We start from the raw sequence: 27176 nt of genomic DNA on the forward strand, positions 1-27176 counted from the left end.
TGCCGTGTGTGAGGTTACAGTGTGACTGGGATCACACAGTGCAGTGTGTGAGGTTACAGTGTGATCAGACAGTGCAGTGTGTGAGGTTACAGTGTGACTGGGATCAGACTGTGCCGTGTGTGAGGTTACAGTGTGACTGGGATCAGACAGTGCCGTGTGTGAGGTTACAGTGTGACTGGGATCACACAGTGCAGTGTGTGAGGTTACAGTGTGATCAGACCGTGCAGTGTGTGAGGTTACAGTGTGACTGGGGTCAGACAGTGCCGTGTGTGAGGTTACAGTGTGACTGGGATCAGTCAGTGCAGTGTGTGAGGTTACAGTGTGATCAGATAGTGCCGTGTGTGAGGTTACAGTGTGATCAGGCAGTGCAGTGTGTGAGGTTACAGTGTGACTGGGATCAGACAGTGCAGTGTGTGAGGTTACAGTGTGACTGGGATCAGACAGTGCCGTGTGTGAGGTTACAGTGTGACTGGGATCACACAGTGCAGTGTGTGAGGTTACAGTGTGACTGGGATCAGTCAGTGCCGTGTGTGAGGTTACAGTGTGACTGGGATCAGACAGTGCAGTCTGTGAGGTTACAGTGTGACTGGGATCAGTCAGTGCAGTGTGTGAGGTTACAGTGTGACTGGGATCAGTCAGTGCAGTGTGTGAGGTTACAGTGTGACTGGGATCACACAGTGCAGTGTGTGAGGTTACAGTGTGATCAGACAGTGCAGTGTGTGAGGTTACAGTGTGACTGGGGTCAGACAGTGCCGTGTGTGAGGTTACAGTGTGACTGGGATCAGTCAGTGCAGTGTGTGAGGTTACAGTGTGATCAGACAGTGCCGTGTGTGAGGTTACAGTGTGATCAGGCAGTGCAGTGTGTGAGGTTACAGTGTGACTGGGATCAGACAGTGCAGTGTGTGAGGTTACAGTGTGACTGGGATCAGACAGTGCCGTGTGTGAGGTTACAGTGTGACTGGGATCACACAGTGCAGTGTGTGAGGTTACAGTGTGACTGGGATCACACAGTGCAGTGTGTGAGGTTACAGTGTGACTGGGATCAGTCAGTGCCGTGTGTGAGGTTACAGTGTGACTGGGATCAGACAGTGCAGTCTGTGAGGTTACAGTGTGACTGGGATCAGTCAGTGCAGTGTGTGAGGTTACAGTGTGACTGGGATCAGTCAGTGCCGTGTGTGAGGTTACAGTGTGACTGGGATCACAGTGCAGTGTGTGAGGTTACAGTGTGATCAGACAGTGCCGTGTGTGAGGTTACAGTGTGACTGGGATCAGACAGTGCAGTGTGTGAGGTTACAGTGTGACTGGGATCAGTCAGTGCCGTGTGTGAGGTTACAGTGTGATCAGACAGTGCCGTGTGTGAGGTTACAGTGTGATCAGACAGTGCCGTGTGTGAGGTTACAGTGTGACTGGGATCAGACAGTGCAGTGTGTGAGGTTACAGTGTGATCAGACAGTGCCGTGTGTGAGGTTACAGTGTGACTGGGATCAGACTGTGCCGTGTGTGAGGTTACAGTGTGACTGGGATCAGACAGTGCCGTGTGTGAGGTTACAGTGTGACTGGGGTCAGACTGTGCCGTGTGTGAGGTTACAGTGTGACTGGGATCACACAGTGCAGTGTGTGAGGTTACAGTGTGATCAGACAGTGCAGTGTGTGAGGTTACAGTGTGACTGGGATCAGACTGTGCCGTGTGTGAGGTTACAGTGTGACTGGGATCAGACAGTGCCGTGTGTGAGGTTACAGTGTGACTGGGATCACACAGTGCAGTGTGTGAGGTTACAGTGTGATCAGACAGTGCAGTGTGTGAGGTTACAGTGTGACTGGGGTCAGACAGTGCCGTGTGTGAGGTTACAGTGTGACTGGGATCAGTCAGTGCAGTGTGTGAGGTTACAGTGTGATCAGACAGTGCAGTGTGTGAGGTTACAGTGTGATCAGGCAGTGCAGTGTGTGAGGTTACAGTGTGACTGGGATCAGACAGTGCAGTGTGTGAGGTTACAGTGTGACTGGGATCAGACAGTGCCGTGTGTGAGGTTACAGTGTGACTGGGATCACACAGTGCAGTGTGTGAGGTTACAGTGTGACTGGGATCAGACAGTGCCGTGTGTGAGGTTACAGTGTGACTGGGATCAGACAGTGCAGTGTGTGAGGTTACAGTGTGACTGGGATCAGACAGTGCAGTGTGTGAGGTTACAGTGTGACTGGGATCAGACAGTGCCGTGTGTGAGGTTACAGTGTGACTGGGATCAGACAGTGCCGTGTGTGAGGTTACAGTGTGACTGGGATCACACAGTGCAGTGTGTGAGGTTACAGTGTGACTGGGATCAGTCAGTGCCGTGTGTGAGGTTACAGTGTGACTGGGATCAGACAGTGCAGTGTGTGAGGTTACAGTGTGACTGGGATCACACAGTGCAGTGTGTGAGGTTACAGTGTGACTGGGATCAGTCAGTGCCGTGTGTGAGGTTACAGTGTGACTGGGATCACACAGTGCAGTGTGTGAGGTTACAGTGTGACTGGGATCAGTCAGTGCCGTGTGTGAGGTTACAGTGTGACTAGGATCAGACAGTGCAGTGTGTGAGGTTACAGTGTGACTGGGATCACTCAGTGCAGTGTGTGAGGTTACAGTGTGACTGGGATCAGACAGTGCAGTGTGTGAGGTTACAGTGTGACTGGGATCAGACAGTGCCGTGTGTGAGGTTACAGTGTGACTGGGATCAGACAGTGCCGTGTGTGAGGTTACAGTGTGACTGGGATCACACAGTGCAGTGTGTGAGGTTACAGTGTGACTGGGATCAGACAGTGCAGTGTGTGAGGTTACAGTGTGACTGGGATCAGTCAGTGCAGTGTGTGAGGTTACAGTGTGACTGGGATCACACAGTGCAGTGTGTGAGGTTACAGTGTGACTGGGATCAGTCAGTGCAGTGTGTGAGGTTACAGTGTGACTGGGATCAGTCAGTGCCGTGTGTGAGGTTACAGTGTGACTGGGATCAGTCAGTGCCGTGTGTGAGGTTACAGTGTGACTGGGATCACACAGTGCAGTGTGTGAGGTTACAGTGTGACTGGGATCAGTCAGTGCCGTGTGTGAGGTTACAGTGTGACTGGGATCACACAGTGCAGTGTGTGAGGTTACAGTGTGACTGGGATCAGTCAGTGCAGTGTGTGAGGTTACAGTGTGACTGGGATCAGTCAGTGCAGTCTGTGAGGTTACAGTGTGACTGGGATCAGACAGTGCAGTGTGTGAGGTTACAGTGTGACTGGGATCACACAGTGCAGTGTGTGAGGTTACAGTGTGACTGGGATCAGTCAGTGCCGTGTGTGAGGTTACAGTGTGACTGGGGTCAGTCAGTGCAGTGTGTGAGGTTACAGTGTGACTGGGATCAGTCAGTGCAGTGTGTGAGGTTACAGTGTGACTGGGGTCAGACAGTGCAGTGTGTGAGGTTACAGTGTGACTGGGATCAGACTGTGCAGTTTGTGAGGTTACAGTGTGACTGGGATCAGTCAGTGCCGTGTGTGAGGTTACAGTGTGACTGGGATCAGACAGTGCAGTGTGTGAGGTTACAGTGTGACTGGGATCAGTCAGTGCCGTGTGTGAGGTTACAGTGGGATCAGACAGTGCCGTGTGTGAGGTTACAGTGTGACTGGGATCAGACTGTGCAGTTTGTGTCAGTGTATCCTGACGATCTCTCCTGCTTTCTCTTGCGGTTGCAGAATGTTGCTGACTGCGTCCTGTATTATTATCTCTCGAAGAAGAGTGAGAATTACAAAGCCCAGCTGAGGCGAAACTATCGGCGCCGGGGACGGAACCAGGTGAGAGAGAGAGAGCGACCCAACATCTGCCCCGCTGGGACAGCAAACCCATTTCTACTCACTGACTTTTCCAACAGGGGAGTCAGCTTTTCCATATTGAATTTTTAAATTCACTCCTGTGACATGGGTGTCGCTGGCTATCCCAGCATTTACTTCCCATCCCTCACTGCCCTTGTGGAGGTGCTGGTGAGCTGCCTTCTTGAACCACCACAGGTGTAGGTACACCCACAGTGCTATTAGCAAGGGAGAGAGAGCAGAAAATTATTTAGACCAGTCAGCCTGCGTCGGTAGTGGGGAAAATGTCACAGCAAAACACTTGGAAAATAGTGGCAAGATTGGACAGAGTTGAGACTAAACATGGATTTATGAAAGGGAAATCGCGCTTGACAAATCTAGTGAAATTCTTGCAGGATGTAACGAGTAGAGTTGATGAGGGGGAGCCAATGGTTTATTTGGACTTTCAGAAGGATTTCAACAAAGTTCCACAAAAGAGATTAGTGTGTAAAATTACAGCGCATGGGATTGGGGGAAGTGTATTGAGATGGATAGAAAACTGGTTGCAGAGAGGAAACAAAGAGTAGGAATAAATGGGTCATTTTCTAAGCGGCAGGCAGTGACGAGTGGGAAATTGCAGGGATCAGTGCGGGGACCCCAGCTATTGACAATATACATTAATTATATAATTAAAGGGCGGCACGGTGGCACAATGGTTAGCACTGCTGCCTCACAGTGCCAGGGACCAGGGTTCCCAGCTTAGGTCATTGTCTGTATCTGCACGTTCTCCCCGTGTCTGCGTGGGTTTCCCCCGGGTGCTCCAGTTTCCTCCCACAGCCTGAAAGATGTGCAGGTTGGGTGCATTGACCATGCTAAATTCTCCCTCGGTGTACCCAAACAGGCGCCGGAGTGCAGCGACTAGGGGATTTTCACAGTAACTTCATTGCAGTGTTAATGTAAGCCTACTTGTGACTCTAATTAATAAACTTAAACAAAGTTGGGTGGGAGGGTGAGCTGTGAGGAGGATGCAGAGATGCTTCAGCGTGATTTGGACAGGTTGAGTGAGTGGGTATCTGCATGGCAGATGCAGTATAATGTGGATAAATGTGAGGTTATTCACTTGGTAGCAATAATAGGAAGACGGATTATTATCTGAATGGCTGTAAATTGGGAGAGGGGAGTGTGCAGCGGGACCTGGGTGTCCTTGTGCACCAGTCGCTGAAGGTAAACAGCAGGTGCAGCAGGCGGTAAAGAAGGCAAATGGCATGCTGGCCTTCATTGCGAGAGGATTCGAGTACAGGAGCAGGGATGTGTTGTTGCAATTATACAGGGCCTTGGTGAGGCCACACCGAGAGTATTGTGTGCAGTTTTGGTCTCCTTTTCTGAGGAAGGATGTTCTTGTTCTCGAGAGAGTGCAGCGAAGGTTTACCAGGCTGATTCCAGGGATGGCGGGACTGACAAATGAGGAGAGATTGACTAGGTTAGGATTGTTTTAGCTGGAGTTCAGAAAAATGAGGGGGGATTCCTGGAGAGTATACGGGATGGTTTTCTTGACCAATATGCAGAGGAACCAACTAGAGAGCAGACCATCTTAGACTGGGTACCATGTAATGAGAAGGGAATCATTGCCAATCTAGCTGTACGAGACCCCTTGGGATGAACGATCATAACATGATAGAATTTTTTATCAAGATGGAGAGTGAAGTAGTTGATTCGGAGACTCGGGTGCTGAATCTTAATAAAGGAAACCATGAGGATATGAGGCGTGAGTTGTCCTTTATAGATTGGGGAGAGTTACTTAAAGGGATGACAGTGGATGGGCAATGACAAACATTCAAGAAACACACGGGGAAACTGCAGCAACTGTTTATTCCTGTCTGGCACAAAAGCAGAATGGGGAAGAGGGTCAATCCATGGCTTACAAAGGAAATTAGAGTATCCGATCCAAGGAAGAAGCATACAGATTGGCCAAGAATAATAATAGGTCTGAGGATTGGGAGCAGTTTAGAATTCAGCAAAGAAGGACCAAGGGATTGATTAAGAAGGGGAAACTACAGTACGAAAGTAAGCTTGCAGGGAACATAAAGACTGACCCAGAGTTTCTATAGATACGTGAAGAGAAAGAGGTTGGTGAAGGCAAGTGCATGTCCCCTACAGACAGAAAGGGGGGAATGTATAGTAGGGGACAAAGAAATGGCCGAGCAACTGAAAACATACTTTGGTCTGTCTTTATAAAAGAGGACACAAATCAAATGCCAGAAATGTTGGAGAATGCAAGATTTAGTGAGAGGGAAGAACTGAGGGAGATCAATATTAGCAGAGAACTGGTTCTGGGAAAATTGATGGGATTGAAGGTGGATAAATCCCCAGGGCCTGATAATCTACAGCCCAGAGTACTTAAGGAAGTGGCTCGAGAAATAGTGGATGCATTGGTGGCCATCTTCCAGGATTCTATAGACTCTGGAACAGTCCCTGCAGATTGGAGGGTAGCGAATGTCACTCCAATATTCAAAAAGGGAGTTGAGAGAAAACAGGGAATTATAGACCAGTAAGCCTAACATCGGTAGTGGAGAAAATTCTCGAATGCGTTATCAAGGACTTTATAGTGAAGCATTTAGAAAGCAGTGGCAGGATCAGACAGAGTCAGCATGGATTTATGAAGGGGAAATCATGCTTGACAAATCTGTTGGAATTCTTTGAAGATGTAACTCGTAGAGTTGACAAGGGGGAGCCAGTCGATGTGGTAAATTTGGACTTTCAGAAAGCGCTTGACAAAGTCCCGCACAAGAGATTATTGTGCAAGATTAAAGCGCATGGGATTGGGGGAAGTGTATTGAGATGGATAGAAAACTGGTTGGCAGAGAGGAAACAAAGAGTAGGAATTAATGGGTGCTTTTCTAATTGGCAGGCAGTAACTAGTGGGATGCCACAGGGATCGGTGCTGGGACCCCAGCTATTCACAACATATATTAATGATTTGGATGCGGGAACAAAATGTAACATCTCAAAGTTTGCAGATGATAGCAAGTTGGATGGGAGGGTGAACTGTGACGAGGATGCAGAGATCCTTCAGAATGATCTGGACAGGTTGGGTGAGTGGGCTAATCAATGGCAGATGCAGTATAATTTGAATAAATGTGAGGTTATTCACTTTGGAAGCAAAAACAAGGTGGCAGATTACGACCTGAATGGCTGTAAATTGGGAGAGGGGAGTGTGCAGCGGGACCTGGGTGTCCTTGTGCACCAGTCATTGAAGGTAAGCATGCAGGTGCAGCAGGCGGTAAAGAAGGCAAATGGTATGTTGGCCTTCATTGCGAGAGGTTTCGAGTACAGGAACAGGGATGTGTTGTTACAATTACACAGGGCCTTGGTGGGGCCACACCTCGAGTATTGTGAGCAGTTTTGGTCTCCTTTCTGAGGAAGGATGTTCTTGCTCTCGAGGGAGTGCAGCGAAGGTTTACCAGGCTGATTCCGAGGATGGCAGGACTGACAAATGAGGAGAAATTGACTAGGTTAGGATTGTTTTCACTGGAGTTCAGATGAATGAGGGGGGATCTCATAGAGAATTATAAAATTCTAACAGGACTAGGCAGGGTAGATGCAGGGAGGATGTTCCTGATGGTGGGGGAGTCCAGAACCAGGGGTAACAGTCTGAGGATTCAGGATAGACCATTTAGGACGGAAGTGAGGAGACATTTCTTCACCCAAAGAGTGGTGAGCCTGTGGAATTCATTACCACAGGAAGTAGTTGCTACCAAAACATTGAATGTATTCAAGAGGCGGCTGGATATAGCACTTGGGGCGAATGGGATCAAAGGTTATGGGGAAAAAGCAGGATTAGGCTATTGAGTTGGATGATCAGCCATGATCGTGATGAATGGCGGAGCAGGCTCGACGGGCCAAATGGCCTCCTCCTCCTCCTATCCCTATTTTCTGTGTTTTGTGATTTTTGTCTATTTTGGAATCTGGATAATGTTCACCAGCGTGGCTCAGCACTGCCACCCTGTGGCCCAGAGGCAGCATTGACCTTCCACTGGTGGCCGATTGCTTCACTTTCTCTGAAACATTGATCTCTATAACCCTGTCCGCCCATTTCCTTCTATCGTTACAGATTGAGTGTAAGATTTCATCCAACTTCCAACAATAACTTCTGCGCGATTAATGAGTGGTTTTCTACATCAAAGGTTCATGTATATTTTAATAGCAATTTGATGGAAGAGGCAGTCGACTTCACTATCAAGTGGCTATAGATGTAAACGGGATCCTATCGACGGGATTGTGGAGAGATGGCTGTGGGGTGACCAGGGATGGGAAATGAACATCCAGGGATATTCAGTATTTAGGAAGGACAGACCATAAGGAAAAGGCGGTGGATTTGCATTGCTGGTTAAAGAGAAAATTAACAAAATAGTGAGCAAGGAATCTGTTGCAGTGAGGTTATGTTGTAGCTGTACAAGGTGCTGGTGAGGCCACACCTGGAGTACTGTGTACAGTTTTGGTCTCCTTACTTGAGAAAGGACATACTGGCACTGGAGGGGGTGCAGAGGAGATTCACTAGGTTGATTCCGGAGTTGAGAGGGTTGGCTTATGAGGAGAGACCGAGTAGACTGGGGCTATACTCATTGGAATTCAGAAGAATGAGGGGAGATCTTATAGAAACATATAAGATTAAGAAGGGAATAGATAAGATAGAAGCAGGGAAGTTGTTTCCACTGGCGGGTGAAACTAGAACTCGGGGGCATAGCCTCAAAATAAGGGGAAGCAGATTTAGGACTGAGTTGAGGAGGAACTTCTTCACACAAAGGGTTGTGAATCTGTGGAATTCCCTGCCCAGTGAAGCAGTTGAGGCTACCTCATTGAATGTTTTTAAGGCGAGGATAGATAAATTTTTGAACAGTAGAGGAATTAAGGGTTATGGTGAGCGGGCGGGTAAGTGGAGCTGAGTCCACAAAAAGATCAGCCATGATCTTATTGAATGGCGGAGCAGGCTCCAGGAGCCAGGTGGCCTTCTCCTGCTCCTAGTTCTTATGTTCTTATGTATGGGTAGAGCTGAGAAACACCAGGGACAAAAACTGTTGGTAGGGGAATTGATGGATTGAGTTATAAGGAGAGGCTGAATAGACTGGGTCTTTTTTCTCTGGAGCGTAGGAAGCTGAGGGGCGACCTTATAGAGGTCTATAAAATAATGAGGGGCATAGACAAGGTAGATAGTCAATGTCTTTTCCCAAAGGTATGGGAGTCTAAAACTAGAGGGCATAGGTTTAAGGTGAGAGGGAAGAGATACAAAAGTGTCCAGAGGGGCAATTGTTTTCACACAGAGGGTGGTGAGTGTCTGGAACAAGCTGCCAGAGGTAGTAGTAGAGGCGGGTACAACTTTATCTTTTAAAAAGCATTTAGATAGTTACATGGGTAAGATGGGTATCGAGGATATGGGCCAAATGTGGGCAATTGGGATTAGCTTAGGGGTTTTTTTAAAAAAAAGAGCGGCATGGGCAAGTTGGGCCGAAGGGCCTGTTTCCATGCTGTAAACCTCTATGACTCTATGTATATAGACCTCCAAACTGTCGTGGTCATGTTGGGAATGGCATTAAACAGGAAATTAGAGACACATGCGATAAAGGGACATCTGTAATTATGGGTGACCTTAATCTGCATATAGATGGGCAAATCAAATTAGCCACATGCCGTAGAGGAGGAATTCCTGGAGTGTATACGGGATGGTTTTCTTGACCAATATGTAGAGGAACCAACTCGAGAGCAGGCCATCTTAGACTGGGTACTGTGTAATGAGAAGGGAATCATTGCCAATCTAGTTAAGAACAAGAAGCAAGAACAGTACAGCACAGAAACAGGCCCTTCGGCCCTCCAAGCCTGTGCCCATCATAATGCCTGCCTAAACTAAAAAAAACCTCTGCCCTTACTCAGTCCGTATCCCTCTATTCACTCCCTATTCATGTACCCATCCAGATGCCTCTTAAATGTTGCTAATGTGCCTGCTTCCACCACCTCCTGTGACTTCCCCACACATCTCCGTTAAACTTTCCCCCTCTCACCTTGAACCTGTGCCCCCTTGTAATTGACACTTCCAACCTGGGTAAAAGCCTCTGACTATCCACCCTGTCTGTGCCTCTCATCATTTTGTCGACCTCTATCAGGTCTCCCCTCAGCCTCCGTCTTTCCAGTGAAAACAATCCTAGTTTATTCAACCTCTCCTCACAGCCTATCTAGTTTTGCGAGACCCCTTGGGATGAGCGACCACAACATGATAGAATTTTTCATTGTGATGGAAAGTGACGTAGTTGACTCCGAGAGGAGGGTTTTGAATCTTAATAAAGGAAACTACGATGATATGAGGTGCCTGTTGGCTATGATGGATTGGGAAATGTTATTTAAAGGGATGTCGGTGGATGGGCAATGGCAAACATTCAGAAAGCGCCTGGGTGAACGGCAACAATTGTTCATTCCTGTCTGGCGCTAAAGGAAAATGGGAAAGGTGACCAATCCATGGCTTACAAGGGAAATTAGAGCTAGTATCCAATCCAAGGAAGAAGCATACAAATTGCCCCAAAAAGAAACAACAGACCTGAGGATTGGGAGCAGTTTAGAATTCAGCAGAGGAGGACCATGGGACTGATTAAAAATGGGACAATAGAGTCCATGAGGAAGTTTGCGGGGAACATGGAAGCTGCGACTGCAGAAGTTTCAATGGGTATGTGAAGAGAAGAAAATTGAAGACAAATGTCAGAAACATTTCTGACTTACAGTCAGAAACTGGGGGATTTATAATGGGGAACAAAGAAATGGCTGACCAACTGAATACAAACTTTGATTCTGTCTTCACAAAGGACACAAATAACACACCAGAAATGTTGGGGAAGTAAAAGGGTTTACTAAGGGTTTAATAAAAAAGGAGAAACTGAAGGAAATCAGAATTAGCAGAGAAATGGTGTTGAGGAAATTGATGGGATTGAAGGTGGATAAATCTCCAGGGCCTGATAATCTACGTCCCAGAGTACTTAAGGAAGTGGCTCTAGAAATAGTGGATGCATTGGTGGTCATTTTCCAGGATTCTATAGACTCTGGAACAGTCCCTGCAGATTGGAGGGTAGTGAATGTCACTCCAATATTCAAAAAGGGAGGTAGAGAGAAAACAGGGAATTATAGACCAGTAAGCTTAACATCGGTAGTGAGGAAAATTCTCGAATCCGTTATCAAATATTTTATAGCAGAGCACTTGGAAAACAGTGGTAGAATCGGACAGAGCCAGTATGGATTTACAAAAGGGAAGCCATGCTTGAAAACTCTACTGGAATTCTTCAAGGATGTAACGAGTAGACTTGATGAGAGGGAGCCAGTGGATGTGGTTTATTTGGACTTTCAGAAGGTTTTTGACAAAGTCCAATATAGATTAGTGTGTAAAATTAAAGCGCATGGGATTGGAGGAAGTGTATTGAGATGGATAGAAAACTGGTTGCAGAGAGGAAACAAAGAGTAGGAATAAAGTCTTTTTCCGAATGGCAGGCTGTGACTAGTGAGGTACCACAAGGATCAGTACTTAAATCCCAGCTTTTCACTATATATGTTAATGATTTGGATGAGGGAACAAAATGTAACATCTCAAAGTTTGCAGATGACATCAAGTTGGGTGGGAGGGTGAACTGTGACGAGGATGCAGAGATCCTTCAGAATGATCTGGACAGGTTGGGTGAGCGGGCTAATCAATGGCAGATGCAGTATAATTTGGATAAATGTGAGGTTATTCACTTTGGAAGCAAGAAGACAGATTACTACCTGAATGGCTGTAAATTGGGAGAGGGGAGTGTGCAGCGGGACCTGAGTGTCCTTGTGCACCAGTCGCTGAAGGTAAGCATGCAGGTGCAGCAGGCAGTAAACAAGGCAAATGGTATGTTGGCCTTCATTGCGAGAGGTTTTGAGTACAGGAGCAGGGATGTGTTGTTTGAACTATACAGGGCCTTGGTGAGGCCACACCTAGAGTATTGTGTGCAGTTTTGGTCTCCTTTTCTGGGGAAGGATGTTCTTGCTCTGGAGGAGTGTAGCGAAGGTAATCTTTTCGTACTAAGATGGGGAGAAATGCTTTCACCCAGAGAGTGGTCAGTCTGTGGAATTCGCTCCCACAAAAAGCAGCTGAGCCCAAAAGATTGAATGATTTCAAGAATCAGTTAGAGATAACACTCGGGGCCAAGGGGATAAAGGATGTTGGGGGGGGGGGAAGGTGGGATCAGGATATTGAGTTGGATGATCAGCTGTGATTATAATGAATGGGGGAGCAGGTCAAAGGGCCAAATGGCTTCCTCCTATTCTTGATGTTTCTATGTTAGCTGCTGTTCACTGATGCCCAGTTTGGGTTCTGCCAAAACCAGGTGCCAACTTTGGACCGGGTTTGGCATCAAGGAGCCCGGGTGAAATTGGAGTCAATGGGAATCAGGGGGAAACCATTTAAGAAGTTTAACAACACCAGGTTAAAGTCCAACAGGTTTATTTGGTAGCAAAAGCCACACAAGCTTTCGAGGCTCTGAGCCCCTTCTTCACCTGAAGAAGGGGCTCAGAGCCTCGAAAGCTTGTGTGGCTTTTGCTACCAAATAAACCTGTTGGACTTTAACCTGGTGTTGTTAAACTTCTTACTGTGTTTACCCCAGTCCAACGCCGGCATCTCCACATCATGAAACCATTTAAAGCAGAGATAGAGATAGATAGGTTCTTGATTGGTAAGGGAATCTAAGGTTACAGGGAAAAAGTGGGAGAATGGGGAGCCATGATCGACTGGTGGAGCAGACTCAATGGGCTGAATGGCCTAAGTCTGCTCCTACATCTCATGGTCACACGCTGATAGTTATGAGGTGTGATCTGTTTCAGAGAATGGACCATTTGTTTTAAAGACATTGGCCAGATTCTCCTGTCCTGCTGCAGTGAGTGGATTCTCCTGTCCCGCTGCAGTGAGCGGATTCTCCTGTCCCGCTGCAGTGAGCAGATTCTCCTGTCCTGCAGCAGTGAGTGGATTCTCCTGTCCCGCTGCAGTGAGTGGATTCTCCTGTCCCGCTGCAGTGAGCGGATTCTCCTGTCCCGCTGCAGTGAGCGGATTCTCCTGTCCCGCTGCAGTGAGCGGATTCTCCTGTCCCGCTGCAGTGAGCGGATTCTCCTGTCCCGCTGCAGTGAGCGGATTCTCCTGTCCCGCTGCAGTGAGCGGATTCTCCTGTCCCGCTGCAGTGAGCGGATTCTCCTGTCCCGCTGCAGTGAGCGGATTCTCCTGTCCCGCTGCAGTGAGCGGTTTCTCCTGTCCCGCTGCAGTGAGCGGATTCTCCTGTCCCGTTGCAGTGAGCGGATTCTCCTGTCCCGCTGCAGTGAGCGGATTCTCCTGTCCCGCTGCAGTGAGCAGATTCTCCTGTCCCGCTGCAGTAAGCGGATTCTCCTGTCCCGCTGCAGTGAGCAGATTCTCCTGTCCCGCTGCAGTGAGCGGATTCTCCTGTCCCGCTGCAGTGAGCGGATTCTCCTGTCCCGCTGCAGTGAGCAGATTCTCCTGTTCCGCTGCCGTGAGCGGATTCTCCTGTCCCGCTGCAGTGAGCAGATTCTCCTGTCCCGCTGCAGTGAGCGGATTCTCCTGTCCCGCTGCAGTGAGCGGATTCTCCTGATCCCGCTGCAGTGAGCGGATTCTCCTGATCCCGCTGCAGTGAGTGGATTCTCCTGTCCCGCTGCAGTGAGCGGATTCTCCTGTCCCGCTGCAGTGAGCGGATTCTCCTGTCCCGCTGCAGTGAGCGGATTCTCCTGATCCCGCTGCAGTGAGTGGATTCTCCTGTCCCGCTGCAGTGAGCGGAGGTTTAGCCGAGCAGGGAAATCTCCATCCTCGCTGCAGCGGCAATGGCGGGTGCAGGGGGAGGAATGGCCGGAGAATTCTGGCCGCGATCAGCGCTGCCCCCAGGTTAATCATTTTCTGCAGATGTCATTGTTCGAGTGACATTAACAAATTGCTGCGATTGTGAAACTGGTTTCACAAGAACCAGAAACCTCTGGATTGGAAGGACTCGGAATGAATTCTAACACTCGCCTCTGGAGATTAAACTGATGTGAAATGTCTCGAGAACTGAGGGATGTTTGGGAGTTTTGTATAATTCAATCCCACTCGCTGCTGGAACTGCAGAAGAAGGGTCCATGTCAGTGATATCCGCGGGGAATTTGCAACCTCAGAAATACAAACAGCCCCAGTGACTCCAAAATACCTGGAAAATCTCAGCAGATCTGGCAGCATCTGTAAGGAGAGAAAAGAGCTGACATTTTGAGTTCAGTTTGAGCTTTGACGAAGCTCTGGACACAAAACATCATTTTCCCTTCTGGTTTCAGATTCCAGCATCCACTGGATTGCTTTTATTCCAGAACACTTTGTGTTTTCATCAATGTCTCTCCCCCTCCCTCCCCTCCCTCGTGACGTTGCCCCGAAAGATTCCCCCTTCACAGGGTCACACTCACTGATTGGAAATCATCCATATACATTGTTCTTCATTTCAAACTATCCTCACGCACGGTCAGACTGGCTCTGCTTTTCCTTACGCAGTTTGCTATCTCAGAGAGGAACCAGAACTCTCGCACCCAGCGCTGGGAGAGCGAGCGAGCGTGAGAGCGCGGGCGAGCGTGAGAGAGCGCGGGCGAGCGTGAGAGAGCGCGGGCGAGCGTGAGAGAGCACGGGCGAGCGTGAGAGAGCGCGGACAAGCGTGAGAGAGCGTGAGCGAGCGTGAGAGAGCGCGAGAGAGCGTGAGAGAGTGTGTGTCTGAGAGAGCAACTGTGCGTGTGCATGTTTGTGTGAGCGAGTGTGCGAGAGTGAGTGTGTGTCTGTGTGAGAGAGCGAATGTGTGAGAGAGCGAGTGTGTCTGTGTGAGAGTGTGTGTCTGTGTGAGAGTGTGTGTCTGTGTGAGAGCGTGTGTGTGAGTGTGAGTGTGAGTGTGAGTGTGAGAGTGAGTGAGTGTGTGAGTGAGTGTGTGAGTGAGTGTGTGTGTGAGTGTGTGTGTGAGTGTGTGTGTGTGAGTGTGTGTGTGAGTGTGTGTGTGAGTGTGTGTGTGAGTGTGTGTGTGAGTGAGTGTGTGAGTGAGTGTGTGAGTGAGTGTGTGAGTGAGTGTGAGTGAGTGTGTGAGTGAGTGTGTGAGTGAGTGTGTGAGTGAGTGTGTGAGTGAGTGTGTGAGTGAGTGTGTGAGTGAGTGTGTGAGTGAGTGTGTGAGTGAGTGTGTGAGTGAGTGTGTGAGTGAGTGTGTGAGTGAGTGTGTGAGTGAGTGTGTGAGTGAGTGTGTGAGTGAGTGAGTGAGTGTGTGAGTGAGTGTGTGAGTGAGTGTGTGAGTGAGTGTGTGAGTGTGTGAGTGAGTGTGTGTGTGAGTGTGTGTGTGAGTGAGTGTGTGAGTGAGTGTGTGAGTGAGTGTGTGAGTGAGTGTGTGAGTGAGTGTGTGAGTGAGTGTGTGAGTGAGTGTGTGAGTGAGTGTGTGAGTGAGTGTGTGAGTGTGTGTGTGAGTGTGTGAGTGAGTGTGAGTGAGTGTGTGAGTGTGTGAGTGAGTGTGTGAGTGAGTGAGTGAGTGTGTGAGTGAGTGTGTGAGTGAGTGTGTGAGTGAGTGTGTGAGTGAGTGTGTGAGTGAGTGTGTGAGTGAGTGTGTGAGTGAGTGTGTGAGTGAGTGTGTGAGTGAGTGTGTGAGTGAGTGTGTGTGTGAGTGAGTGTGTGAGTGAGTGTGTGAGTGTGTGTGTGAGTGTGTGTGTGAGTGTGTGTGTGAGTGTGTGTGTGAGTGTGTGTGTGAGTGTGTGTGTGAGTGTGTGTGTGAGTGTGTGTGTGAGTGAGTGTGTGAGTGAGTGTGTGAGTGAGTGTGTGAGTGAGTGAGTGTGTGAGTGTGTGAGTGAGTGTGTGAGTGAGTGTGTGAGTGAGTGAGTGTGTGAGTGAGTGAGTGTGTGAGTGAGTGTGTGAGTGAGTGTGTGAGTGAGTGTGTGAGTGTGTGAGTGAGTGTGTGAGTGAGTGTGTGAGTGAGTGTGTGAGTGAGTGTGTGAGTGTGTGTGTGAGTGTGTGTGTGAGTGTGTGTGTGAGTGTGTGTGTGAGTGTGTGTGTGAGTGAGTGTGTGAGTGAGTGTGTGAGTGAGTGTGTGAGTGAGTGAGTGTGTGAGTGTGTGAGTGAGTGTGTGAGTGAGTGTGTGAGTGAGTGAGTGTGTGAGTGAGTGTGTGAGTGAGTGTGTGAGTGAGTGTGTGAGTGTGTGTGTGAGTGTGTGTGTGAGTGTGTGTGTGAGTGTGTGTGTGAGTGTGTGTGTGAGTGTGTGTGTGAGTGAGTGTGTGAGTGTGTGTGTGAGTGTGTGTGTGAGTGTGTGTGTGAGTGTGAGTGTGTGTGTGAGTGTGAGTGTGTGTGTGTGAGTGTGTGTGTGTGAGTGTGTGTGTGTGAGTGTGTGTGTGTGTGAGTGTGAGTGTGTGTGTGTGAGTGTGTGTGTGTGAGTGTGTGTGTGTGAGTGTGTGTGTGTGAGTGTGTGTGTGTGAGTGTGTGTGTGTGAGTGTGTGTGTGTGAGTGTGTGTGTGTGAGTGAGTGTGTGAGTGTGTGTTTTTGAGGTGTGTCTTTGAGATGTGAGTGTGGCGTTATTCGGTAAGGTGATGATCTTGTTCCTTTTCCTGGAATCTCTGCTTCCGTCACTGACTGTGACTCACTGTTTGAATGTGTGAATGTTCAGTTGCTGCATGGAAAACCCCCACACCTCCTGTTCCTGACTCCCAGCACCTGTTTCTGTTGACAGCAGCAGAACATCACCAGAAACATCCAGGAAATCAGAGGTGAGAAGGAGAAGGAAGCAGAGAGAGACGGAGAGAGAGAGAAAGGAGAGAAGGAGGGAGAAATTGACCCCAACAAGGATGATCCAATGGGGTAAGAGGCAGCAGCCAATCACTGCTCTTCATTCTCTCTCAGTCTCACAGTTTGAGTTGGGCTTTTGCTTTCTCACTCTGATTCAACTCAGACCTTATTCTGCCGATTTGGCAACATCTCAACCCCCAGGGAATTGGAGTAAGAAGGGGGCAGAGTTTCCCCCCTCTCTCCTCCTGCTCCCGCACTGTCAGAATCATATGGGCCAAACACGGGAAATCGGGACTCGCATAGTGGTTAAAAAAAGGATGGCTTGGACAAGTTGGGCTGAAGGGCCTGTTTCCATGCTGTAAACCTCTGTGACTCTGACACTACTGAGGGAGTGCCACACTGTCAGAGGGTCAGTGCTGAGGGAGTGCTGCACTGTCAGAGGGTCAGTACCAAGGGATTGCCGCACTGTCAGAGGGTCAGTGCTGAGGGAGTGCCGCACTGTCAGAGGGTCAGTACTGAGGGAGTGCCGCACTGTCAGAGGGTCAGTGCTGAGGGAGTGCCGCACTGTCAGAGGGTCAGTACTGAGGGAGTGCCGCACTGTCAGAGGGTCAGTACTGAGGGAGTGCCGCACTGTCAGAGGGTCAGTACTGAGGGAGTGCCGCACTGTCAGAGGGTCAGTACTGAGGGAGTGCCGCACTGTCAGAGGGTCAGTACTGAGGGATTGCCGCACTGTCAGAGGGTCAGTACTGAGGGAGTGCCGCACTGTCAGAGGGTCAGTACTGAGGGATTGCCGCACTGTCAGAGGGTCAGTACTGAGGGAGTGCCGCAATGTCAGAGGGTCAGTACTGAGGGAGTGCCGCACTGTCAGAGGGTCAGTACTGAGGGAGTGCCGCACTGTCAGGGGGTCAGTACTGAGGGAGTGCCGCACTGTCAGAGGGTCAGTACTGAGGGATTGCCGCACTGTCAGAGGGTCAGTACTGAGGGAGTGCCGCAATGTCAGAGGGTCAGTACTGAGGGAGTGCTGCACTGTCAGAGGGTCAGTACTGAGGGAGTGCCGCACTGTCAGGGGGTCAGTACTGAGGGAGTGCCGCACTGTCAGAGGGTCAGTACTGAGGGAGTGCCGCACTATCAGAGGGTCAGTAGGGGTGTGGGGAGGGTGGGTTGGGGGCTGTGATGTGTGGGGAGAGGGTTGGGGGGCGTGGTGGGTGGGGATGGTGGGGTGTGAGGGGGGTGGGAGGTGGGGGGGGATGGGCTGGGGTGGGGGTGTGGGGTGTGAGGGGGGTGGGGGTTGGGGGGGAGGGGTGGGGGTGGGGTGTGTGGGGGGGTGGGGGTCGGGGGGGGGGTTGGGGGGAGGGATGGGGGTGGGGTGTGGGGGTCGGGGGGGGTTGGGAGGTGTGGGGGTGTGAGGGGGGTGGGGGTGGGGTGTGGGGGTCGGGGGGGGGGGTTGGGAGGTGTGGGGGTGTGGGGTGTGAGGGAGGTGGGGGGTGGGGGTGGGGAGGGGTGGGGGTTGCACTGGCAGAGATTCCCCGTTGACAGTGGCCAGACTGGAGGATCTTGCTACTGGCCACTGGCAGCAAACCTTCACCACAAAACACACGGCAGTTTTACATCGAAAACTGCGACCTTGAATTCTCCTCCTCTCTCTCTCGAATCCACTGAGATTGAATTCACTGAAACAGCTTGTTTGGGGTAAAAAAAATAATTGAATTCTTTCAGGTCAATAACAGGAACCTCCTGCAGCCTTCGTGCCATGCCCAGTGTCCCTGACCTCGCAGTGTCCCTGACCTCGCAGTGTCCCTGACCTCGCAGTGTCCCTGACCTCGCAGTGTCCCTGACCTCGCAGTGTCCCTGACCTCGCAGTGTCCCTGACCTCGCAGTGTCCCTGACCTCGCAGTGTCCCTGACCTCGCAGTGGGCGACACACTGGCCTGTTGGGGAGGGTCACTGGGAGAATATCTCCCGAGAGAGAGAGAGAGAGAGACTGTGTGAAAGTTGGGGAGCACTTCACTCAAACCACCGCTGGTTTCTTTGTGACGTCCTGTCAGTTCGGCTGGAATTTTACCGCCTCTCCCAGCCCGGATTCGGAACGGGATTCTCCGTTGGCCTCGGGCAGGATATTACGATTCTCGCTCGAGCAATGTTGTAAAATCCCAGCCCTCGGTCGGTCTCCACCCTCCCATTTCACTTGTCGCTCTCAGGCTGGCACTTGGAGCTTAGCTGGTATGAAATGGGAATTTAATTCTGGATATTTCAATTGAAACATAGAATATTCCTTGATTTCCCCCAACACAAACAGGAGTGGGGAAAGGTTTACAGAAACGTGTCCCTGATGCGGACACTTCCCCTACACAGAGCACTGAGTGAAATGATTCAGTGGTGGAGTGCAGGGCCTGGAGATTCTGTCGCTCACGGGAAAACATTGGGATGTTTCTCAGGCTGGCTCACGTTGCAGGAAATCTGGCTGATGGAACAATGGTTTCTTTCTCCTCCCTCAGGGACAAGGAGAAAGTAAAGAGCAGCGAAAGCTCAACGGAGGAGAATGAAGAAAAGGAGGTTTCAGCATTTAGGGGTCGTCAAACAGCCAATAGCCAGGGAAGGCGCAAGGGGCGGATAACAAGGTCCATGGCCAACGAAACCAATCCGGAGGAAACGCCAGTCCCCCAGTCAACACTCGCCGAAATCCGTGAGTTCATCTCTCCAACCCAAACTGACCCAATCCCGCCGTCATCACCGGCTTAGTTTAACAGTTATGACCAAGGAGCAGGGTAGACCATTCGGCCCCTCGAGTCTGCTCAGTGTTTAGTCAGATTATGGCCAATCTGACAATAACCTCGACTCTGCATCCAGCCCACCCCAACAACCTATCACCCCTTTCGGAAGATAGTTCCAGAATCTCCCCACCCTCTGAGGGGGAACATTTCTCTTCAGCGCTTTGTTAAATGGGTGAGCTCGTATCTTAAACAGCGGCCCCTAGTTCCAGAGTCTCCCCAAGAGGAAACATTCTCTCCACATCCACCCTGTCAACACCCCCTCAGGATCTTCTGTGTTTTGATGAAGCCGCCTCTTACTCTTCTAAAATCCAGCAGATACAATCCCAGCCTGTCCAACCTTTCCTCAGAAGACAACCCACCCATCCCTGGAATTAGACTGGGAAAGCTTCTCTGAACCACTTCCAATACATTAACACTCGACATTAAATAAGGAGATTGATATTGTACACAACACTCCTGATGTGGTCCCACCAGTGCCCTGTACGACTGAAGCAGAACCTCACTACTTTTGTATTCAATTCTCTCGCAATAAATGATAATATTAGATTTCCTAATTGTTGTACCTGAACATAAGAACGAGGAGCAGGAGTAGGCCATCTGGCCCCTCGAGCCTGCTCCGCCATTCAATAAGATCATGGCTGATCTTTTCGTGGACTCAGCTCCACTTACCAGCTGTTCAAAAATTTATCTATCCTTGCCTAAAAACATTCAATGAGGTAGCCTCAACTGCTTCACTGGGCAGGGAATTCCACAGATTCACAACCCTTTGTGTGAAGAAGTTCCTCCTCAACTCAGTCCTAAATCTGCTTCCCCTTATTTTGAGGCTATGCCCCCTAGTTCTAGTTTCATCCACCTGTGGAAACAACTTCCCTGCTTCTATCTTATCTATTCCCTTCATAATCTTATATGTTTCTATAAGATCTCCCCTCATTCTTCTGAATTCCAATGAGTATAGCCCCAGTCTACTCAGTCTCTCCTCATAAGCCAACCCTCTCAACTCTGGAATCAACCTCGTGAATCTCCTCTGCACCCCCTCCAGTGCCAGTATATCCTTTCTCAAGTAAGGAGACCAAAACTGTACCCAGTACTCCAGATGTGGCCTCACCAGCACCTTATACAGCTGCAACATAACCTCGCTGTTTTTAAACTCCATCCCTCGAGCAATGAGGGACAAAATTCCATTTGCCTTCTTAATTACCTGCTGAACTTACAAACCAACTTCTTGTGATTCCTGCACAAGGACACCCAGGTCCCTCTGCACAGCAGCATGCTGCAATTTTTTACCATTTAAATAATAGTCCATTTTGCTGTTATTCCTACCAAAATGGATGACCTCACATTTACCAACATTGTACTCCATCTGCCAGACCCTCGCCCACTCACTTAGACTATCTATATCCCTTTGCAGACTTTTGGCGTCCTCTGCACACTTTGCTCTTCCACCCATCTTAGTGTCATCTGCGAATTTTGACACACTGCACTTGGTCCCCAACTCCAAATCATCTATGTAAATCGTAAACAATTGCGGTCCCAACACTGATCCCCGAGGCACACCACTAGTCACTGGTCGCCAACCAGAAAAACACCCATTTATCCCGACTCTTTGCTTTCTGTTAGTTAACCAATCCTCTATCCATGCTAATACATTACCCGTAACACGGTGCACCTTTATCTTATGTAGCAGTCTTTGGTGCGGCACCTTGTCAAATGCCTGCATATTAGCCTTTTGTGGTTCATGCACTAGGACACCCAGATCCCTCTGCACCTCTGAGCTTTGCAATCTCTCACCATTTAGAATATAAACATTTTTACTCCTTCTGCCTAAATGGACAATTTCACATTTTCCCACATTATACTCCATTTGCCAGAGATTTTCCCCCTCATTTAACCTGTGTCCTTTCGTAGCCTGCTTACATTCTCTTCACAATTTATTTTCCTACTTATCTTTGTGTCATCAGCAAATTTAGCAAAAATACCTTCAATCCCTTCATCCAAGTGATTTATATAAATTGTAAACCGTTGAGGCCCCAGCACTGATCCCTGTGCCACACCGCTCATCAGATCCTGCCAACCAGAAGAAGACCCATTTATGCCAACTCTCTGTTTCCCGTTAGCTAGCCAATCTTCAATCCATGCCAATATGTTAGCCCCTACGGCACAAGCTTTTATTTTCCACAATAACCTTTGATGTGATCCCTTATCAAATGCCTTCTGGAAATCTAAGTGCAGCACATCCACACATTTCCCTTTATCCACAGCACAGGTTTCTTCCTCAATGAATTCCAGTAAGTTGGTTCAACATGATTTCCATTTCACAAAACGCCGTTGACTCTGCCTGAATGCTCTGCTTATCTAACAATAACTCCTAACATCCTCCCTGTGACAGATGTTTGGCTAACTAGCCTGTCATCTCCTGCTTTCTGTCTGTAATGTCCTAACTCTGTTAGGGGTTTGTGGGTTTTAAACAGAAAGAAAAAGATGTGGTTCTCACCCGTAGATTCAATCTAACTGGCTACTGGTTTATTGAGGAGCTGTTGTCAGTACGGAGTAGAAAATTAAACTCTGACAGAAGCCTGTGAAACATCCCAATGACAGCATCATGAGACCAGCGTGGTTAAATATCTCACACTGTCTCTCTCCCTTTTGGGCCTTCTTAAAAAATAGAGATTTTGGAAGATTAAAACCAACACATCAACTATCTCACTAAACACGTCTTTCAAGACCCTTGGACGATCCAGATCTGGGGATTTGTCAGCCCGCAGCCCCAACACTTTGTTCAGTTCCACTTCCCTGGTGATGGCAATTTTCCTGAGTTCCTCCCTCCCTTCCACTTCCTGGTTTACAGCGATTTCTGGGATTTGTATTCTCTACAATGAAGAACGATGCAAAATAAGTGTTGAATTTAACTCCTTGTTTTCAATTATTCATTCCCCAGACTCACTTCCTCAAGGACCAACACTCACTCTGTTAACCGTTTCTTTTTAAAATATTTATAGACATTCTGACTATCTATTTTCATAGTTCTGGCTATCTTTCTCTCGTACTCTAAGTGCAATCTCCTTTGTTATTCTTGATATTCTTAGAAATCTTAGAATCTTAGAAATCATAGAAACCCTACAGCACAGAAAGAGGCCATTCGGCCCATCGAGTCTATACCGACCACAATCCCACCAAGGCCCTACCCCCATATCCCTAGATATTTACCCACTAATCCCTCTAACCTATGCATCACGGGACACTAAGGGCAATTTTTTAGCATGGCCAATCAACCTAACCCGCACATCTTTGGACTGTGGGAGGAAACCGGAGCACCCGGAGGAAACCCACGCAGACACGAGGAGAATGTGCAAACTCCACACAGACAGTGACCCAAGCCGGGAATCGAACCCAGGTCCCTGGAGCTGTGAAGCAGCAGTGCTAACCACTGTGCTACCGTGCCGCCCAATCTGTCCAATCTTCCAGCCTTCCACCTGTCTTTGCACAATGATCTGCTTTTCCTTGAACTTTGATAACCTTTAACCTTTCTAGTTAGCCACCGACGGTGTGTCCGTACCTTGGGCTTTTTTCTTATTTGTTGGACTGTATCCTTTCTGAAATATCCCCTCCCATTTTGCCATTGCAGGAACTTGGTAGTCATATCCAAACATTCACTTGTAGATCAGACTTGGAGAAAAGCCGAGTGACTCTGAACACAACTTGAAGCAGTGTAGAAAAAAACACAAGACCAGGAGAGGGAGGGGGAGAGAAGCTGGAAACTCACCCAAAGAGACAAGGTCAGAGATGATGGCAGTGAGAGGTTCAGCAGAGAGTAGGACCCTTGAACTCGCAGTCTCACCATCTTGTCTTGGAAGGTGATTAAGAAGCCTGACTCCGAGAAAGATGTGCGGGTTAGGTTGATTGGCCAGGTAAAAAATTGCCCCTTAGAGTCCTGAGATGCGTAGGTTAGAGGGATTAGCGGGTAAGTGTGTGGGGGTAGGGCCTGGGTGGTATTGTGGTCGGTGCAGACTCGATGGGCCGAATGGCCTCCTTCTGCACTGTAGGGTTTCTATGATTTCTATGATAAGGGATCTAGAAGAAACAAATAGCAAAGGCAGCAGCAACATGAACTCACCAACAACTCAGGTTAAAATGTGGCATTGAGGAAGGAATGCTTTGAGTTATAAGGAGAGGCTGGATAGACTGGGACTTTTTCCTCTGGAGCGTAGGAGGCTGAGGGGTGACCTTATAGAGGTCTATAAAATAATGAGGGGCACAGAGCAGCTAGATAGTCAACATCTTTTCCCAAAGGTAGGGGAGTCTAAAACTAGAGGGCATTGGTTTAAGGTGAGAGGGGAGAGACACAAAAGTGTCCAGAGGGGCAATTTTTTCACACAGAGGGTGGTGAGTGTCTGGAACGAGCTGCCAGAGGTAGTAGTAGAGGCGGGTACAATTTTGTCTTTTAAAAAGCATTTAGATAGTTACATGGGTAAGACGGGTATAGAGGGATATGGGCCAAATACGGGCAATTGGGACTAGCTTAGGGGTTTTTAAAAATGGGCAGCATGGATAAAAGCAAATTACTGCGGATGCTGGAATCTGAAACAAAAAGAGAAAATGCTGGAAAATCTCAGCAGGTCCTGGCAGCATCTGTAAGGAGAGAAAAGAGCTGACGTTTCGAGTCCAAATGACCCTTGGTCAAAGTGCTTTGCAAAACTGGCGCAAGATTTCAGGTTTTGTTGGAATTCTCACAGAGCAGAAAGGGAGGAGGGTTTGATTTCAGCTGGCAGTCTGAGGAATTCAGCAACTCTGCAACGTTTCACAATTGGCAGAGCTGCTGGAGTCAGCATCAGGGTTAAGACAACTGGTGCCACAGTGCGGGGAGGAATCGCATGTGAGCCTGCGGGTGGTTGGGATGTTTGGTGATATCTGAATAATATTACACAGCAGAAATGTTCTTGCGGCAACTGCAACATTGCATGCCTGAAAAGCAACCTTTGCCCTAAATGGATTTCCCGGAATCAGAGTTGTGAAACTTTTTTGCAGCATCTTCTGAGTCAGTGGAGAGTTCCCGGTGGACAGAGGAAGAAATGGAAGTGGCTAAAAAAGGTTTGTACTTTCTTTTTAGAGCAGTGAGCTGTGGCGTGTTAGCCTGACACTGCTCTGTTTCCAGTTCAGCTTCTCTGTAGATGTGGTTTGTGCAGAGACTTGGATCCAGCTCATTGTTTCATTGCTCTGAATAATCAGTGAAAACTGTTCAAAAGCCAAGATTCCTTAAATGGATGTGTTTGGTTAGTGCGCAGTTCACTGATCACTGAAATGGCAAACTCTGCCTGTTTATGTCAACCGTGACAGGGTAAAAATATCTAAAACTGGGCGAAATTCAGCAGAATCTGAAAGGACATAAAACCTTGTTCAATGTGCGGGTTCGGTGGATTGGCCAATGGTAAGTTGACCATGAGTGTCAGGGGGATTAGCTGGGGTAAACACATGGGTTGTAGGGATTGGACTTGGGTGGGATTGTGGTCGGCGCAGACTCGATGGGCCGAATGGCCTCCTTCTGCACTGTAGGATTCTATGACCACATCACCATTCTGAAAATAACTTACTTCAGGGAGTTGGGTGGGGGGGGGGGGGGGGGGGGGAGGGGGGGCGGAGAGGGGGGGGGGGGGGCGGAGAGGGGGGAGGGGAAGGGGCGTGGTGGTTCTCAGGCCCCTCTTGCTGACAAGGATCTTTCTGTTCTGCTGAAGTCAGGGAATCTTTAAACGACTCATCATATCCACCGTGGGAAAAGTTGCCGATGTGAGAACGGAAGATTCTGGTGTGAATCTTTTGTCTAATCGTAGCGTCATAGAGATATACAGCACGAAAACAGGCCCTTCGGCCCACCTTGTCCATGCTGACCAGGTTTCCTAAACTGAACTAGTCCCATTTGTCTGTATTTGGCCCATATCCCTCTAAACCTTCCCCATCCATGCACCTGTTCAAATGTATTTTAAATGCTATAATTGTACCCGCTACTCCCACCTCCTCTGGCAGCTCATTCCATATGCGCACCACCCTCTGTGTGAAAAAGTTGCCCCTCAGGTCTCTTTCCTTCCCCTCTCACCTTAAACCTATGCCCTCGAGTTTTGGACTCCCCCACCCTGGGGAAAATACTTTGGCTATTCGCTTTATCTATGCCCCTCATGATTTTATAAACCTCTATAAGGTCACCCCTCATCTTCCTACACTCCAGTGAAAAAAGTCCCAACCTATCCAGCTTCTCCTCATAACTCAAACCTTCCAGTTCTGGGAACATCCTTGTAAATCTTTCCAGTTTAATAACATCCTCCCTGTAGCAGGGTGACTGGAATTGTATACAGTGCTCTTTCGGTTAGACTGGACCTGGTATTGGGGAATGAGCCCAGCCAGGTGGTCGATGTTTCAGTAGGGGAGCAGTTCAGGAACAGTGACCACAATTCAGTAAGCTTTAAGGTACTGATGGATAAAGATAAGTGTAGTCCTCAAGTTAAGGTACTAAATTGGGGGAAGGCTAATTACAACAATATTAGGCAGGAACTGAAGAATGTAGATTGAGGACAGATGTTTGAGGGCAAATCAACATCTGGCATGTGGGAGGCTTTCAAGTGTAAGTTGATAGGGATTCAGGAACGGCACATTCCTGTAAGGATGAAGGATAAGTATGGCAAGTTTTGGGAACCTTGGATAACAAGAGATATTGTGAGCCGAGTCAAAGAGAAAAAGGAAGCATTTCTCAAAGCTAGGAGACTGGAAACACACAAAGCAAGTGTGGAATACAAGGAAAGTAGAAAGAAACTTAAGCAAGGAGTAAGGAGGGCTAAAAGAGGTCATGAAAAAGCTTTGGCCAGAGGGATTAAGGAAAATCCCAAGGCTTTTTATACATATATAAAGAGCAAGAGGGTAGCCAGGGAGAGGGTTGGCCCACTCAAGGACAAGGGAGGGAATCTATGCGTGGAGTCAGAGGAAATGGGCGAGGTATTAAATGAGTACTTTGCTTCAGTATTCACCAAAGAGAAGGACTTGGTGGATGATGAGTCTGGGAAAGGATGTGCGGCACGGTAGCACAGTGGTTAGCACTGCTGCTTCACAGCTCCAGGGACCTGGGTTCAAATCCCAGCTTGGGTCACTGTGTGGAGTTTGCACATTCTCCTCGTGTCTGCGTGGGTTTCCTCCGGGTGCTCCGGTTTCCTCCCACAGTCCAAAGATGTGCGGGTTAGGTTGATTGGCCATGCTAAAATTGCCCCTTAGTGTCCCGGGATGCGTAGGTTAGAGGGATTAGCGGGTAAAATATGTAGGGATATGGGGATAGGGCCTGGGTGGGACTGTGGTTGGTGCAGACTCGATGGGCCGAATGGCCTCTTTCTGCACTGTATGATTCTATGATTCTATAGTTTGAGTCATGTTGAGATCAAACAAGAGGAGGCATTGGGATTCTTGAGAAACATTAAGGTAGACAAGTCTCCAGAATACTGATGGGATATACCCCAGAATACTGAGAGAGGCAAGGGAGGAAATTGCTGGGGCTTTGAGAGAAATCTTTGTATCCTCACTGGCTACAGTGGAGATAAACACACTAAGAAGTCTCACAACACCAGGTTAAAGTCCAACAGGTTTATCTGATAGCAAAAGAGCGCTGCTCCTTCATCAGGTGAGTGGGAGTTCTGTTCACAAACAGGGCATATAAAGACACAAACTCAATTTACAAAATAATGGTTGGAATGCGAGTCTTTACAGGTAATCATGTCTTAAAGGTACAGACAATGTGAATGGAGAGAGTGTTAAGCACAGGTTAAAGAGATGTGT

The 27176-nt window shown here is 48.7% G+C and overlaps 1 protein-coding gene across 1 annotated transcript in view; it reads left to right on the top strand.

Annotated features, from left to right (window-relative positions):
• The window catches only part of LOC144502798 (nuclear receptor corepressor 2-like), a 171257-nt gene that overhangs the window by 18215 nt on the left and 125866 nt on the right, over window positions 1–27176 (top strand). Inside the window, 4 exon segments of the mRNA XM_078227084.1 lie at window positions 3703–3801; window positions 16548–16675; window positions 19098–19285; window positions 24396–24458. Of these exon segments, the coding sequence (XP_078083210.1) occupies window positions 3703–3801; window positions 16548–16675; window positions 19098–19285; window positions 24396–24458 (478 nt within the window).

This window comes from Mustelus asterias, chromosome 13 (assembly GCF_964213995.1).
Source record: "Mustelus asterias chromosome 13, sMusAst1.hap1.1, whole genome shotgun sequence".
NCBI classification, from domain to species: Eukaryota; Metazoa; Chordata; class Chondrichthyes; order Carcharhiniformes; family Triakidae; genus Mustelus; species Mustelus asterias.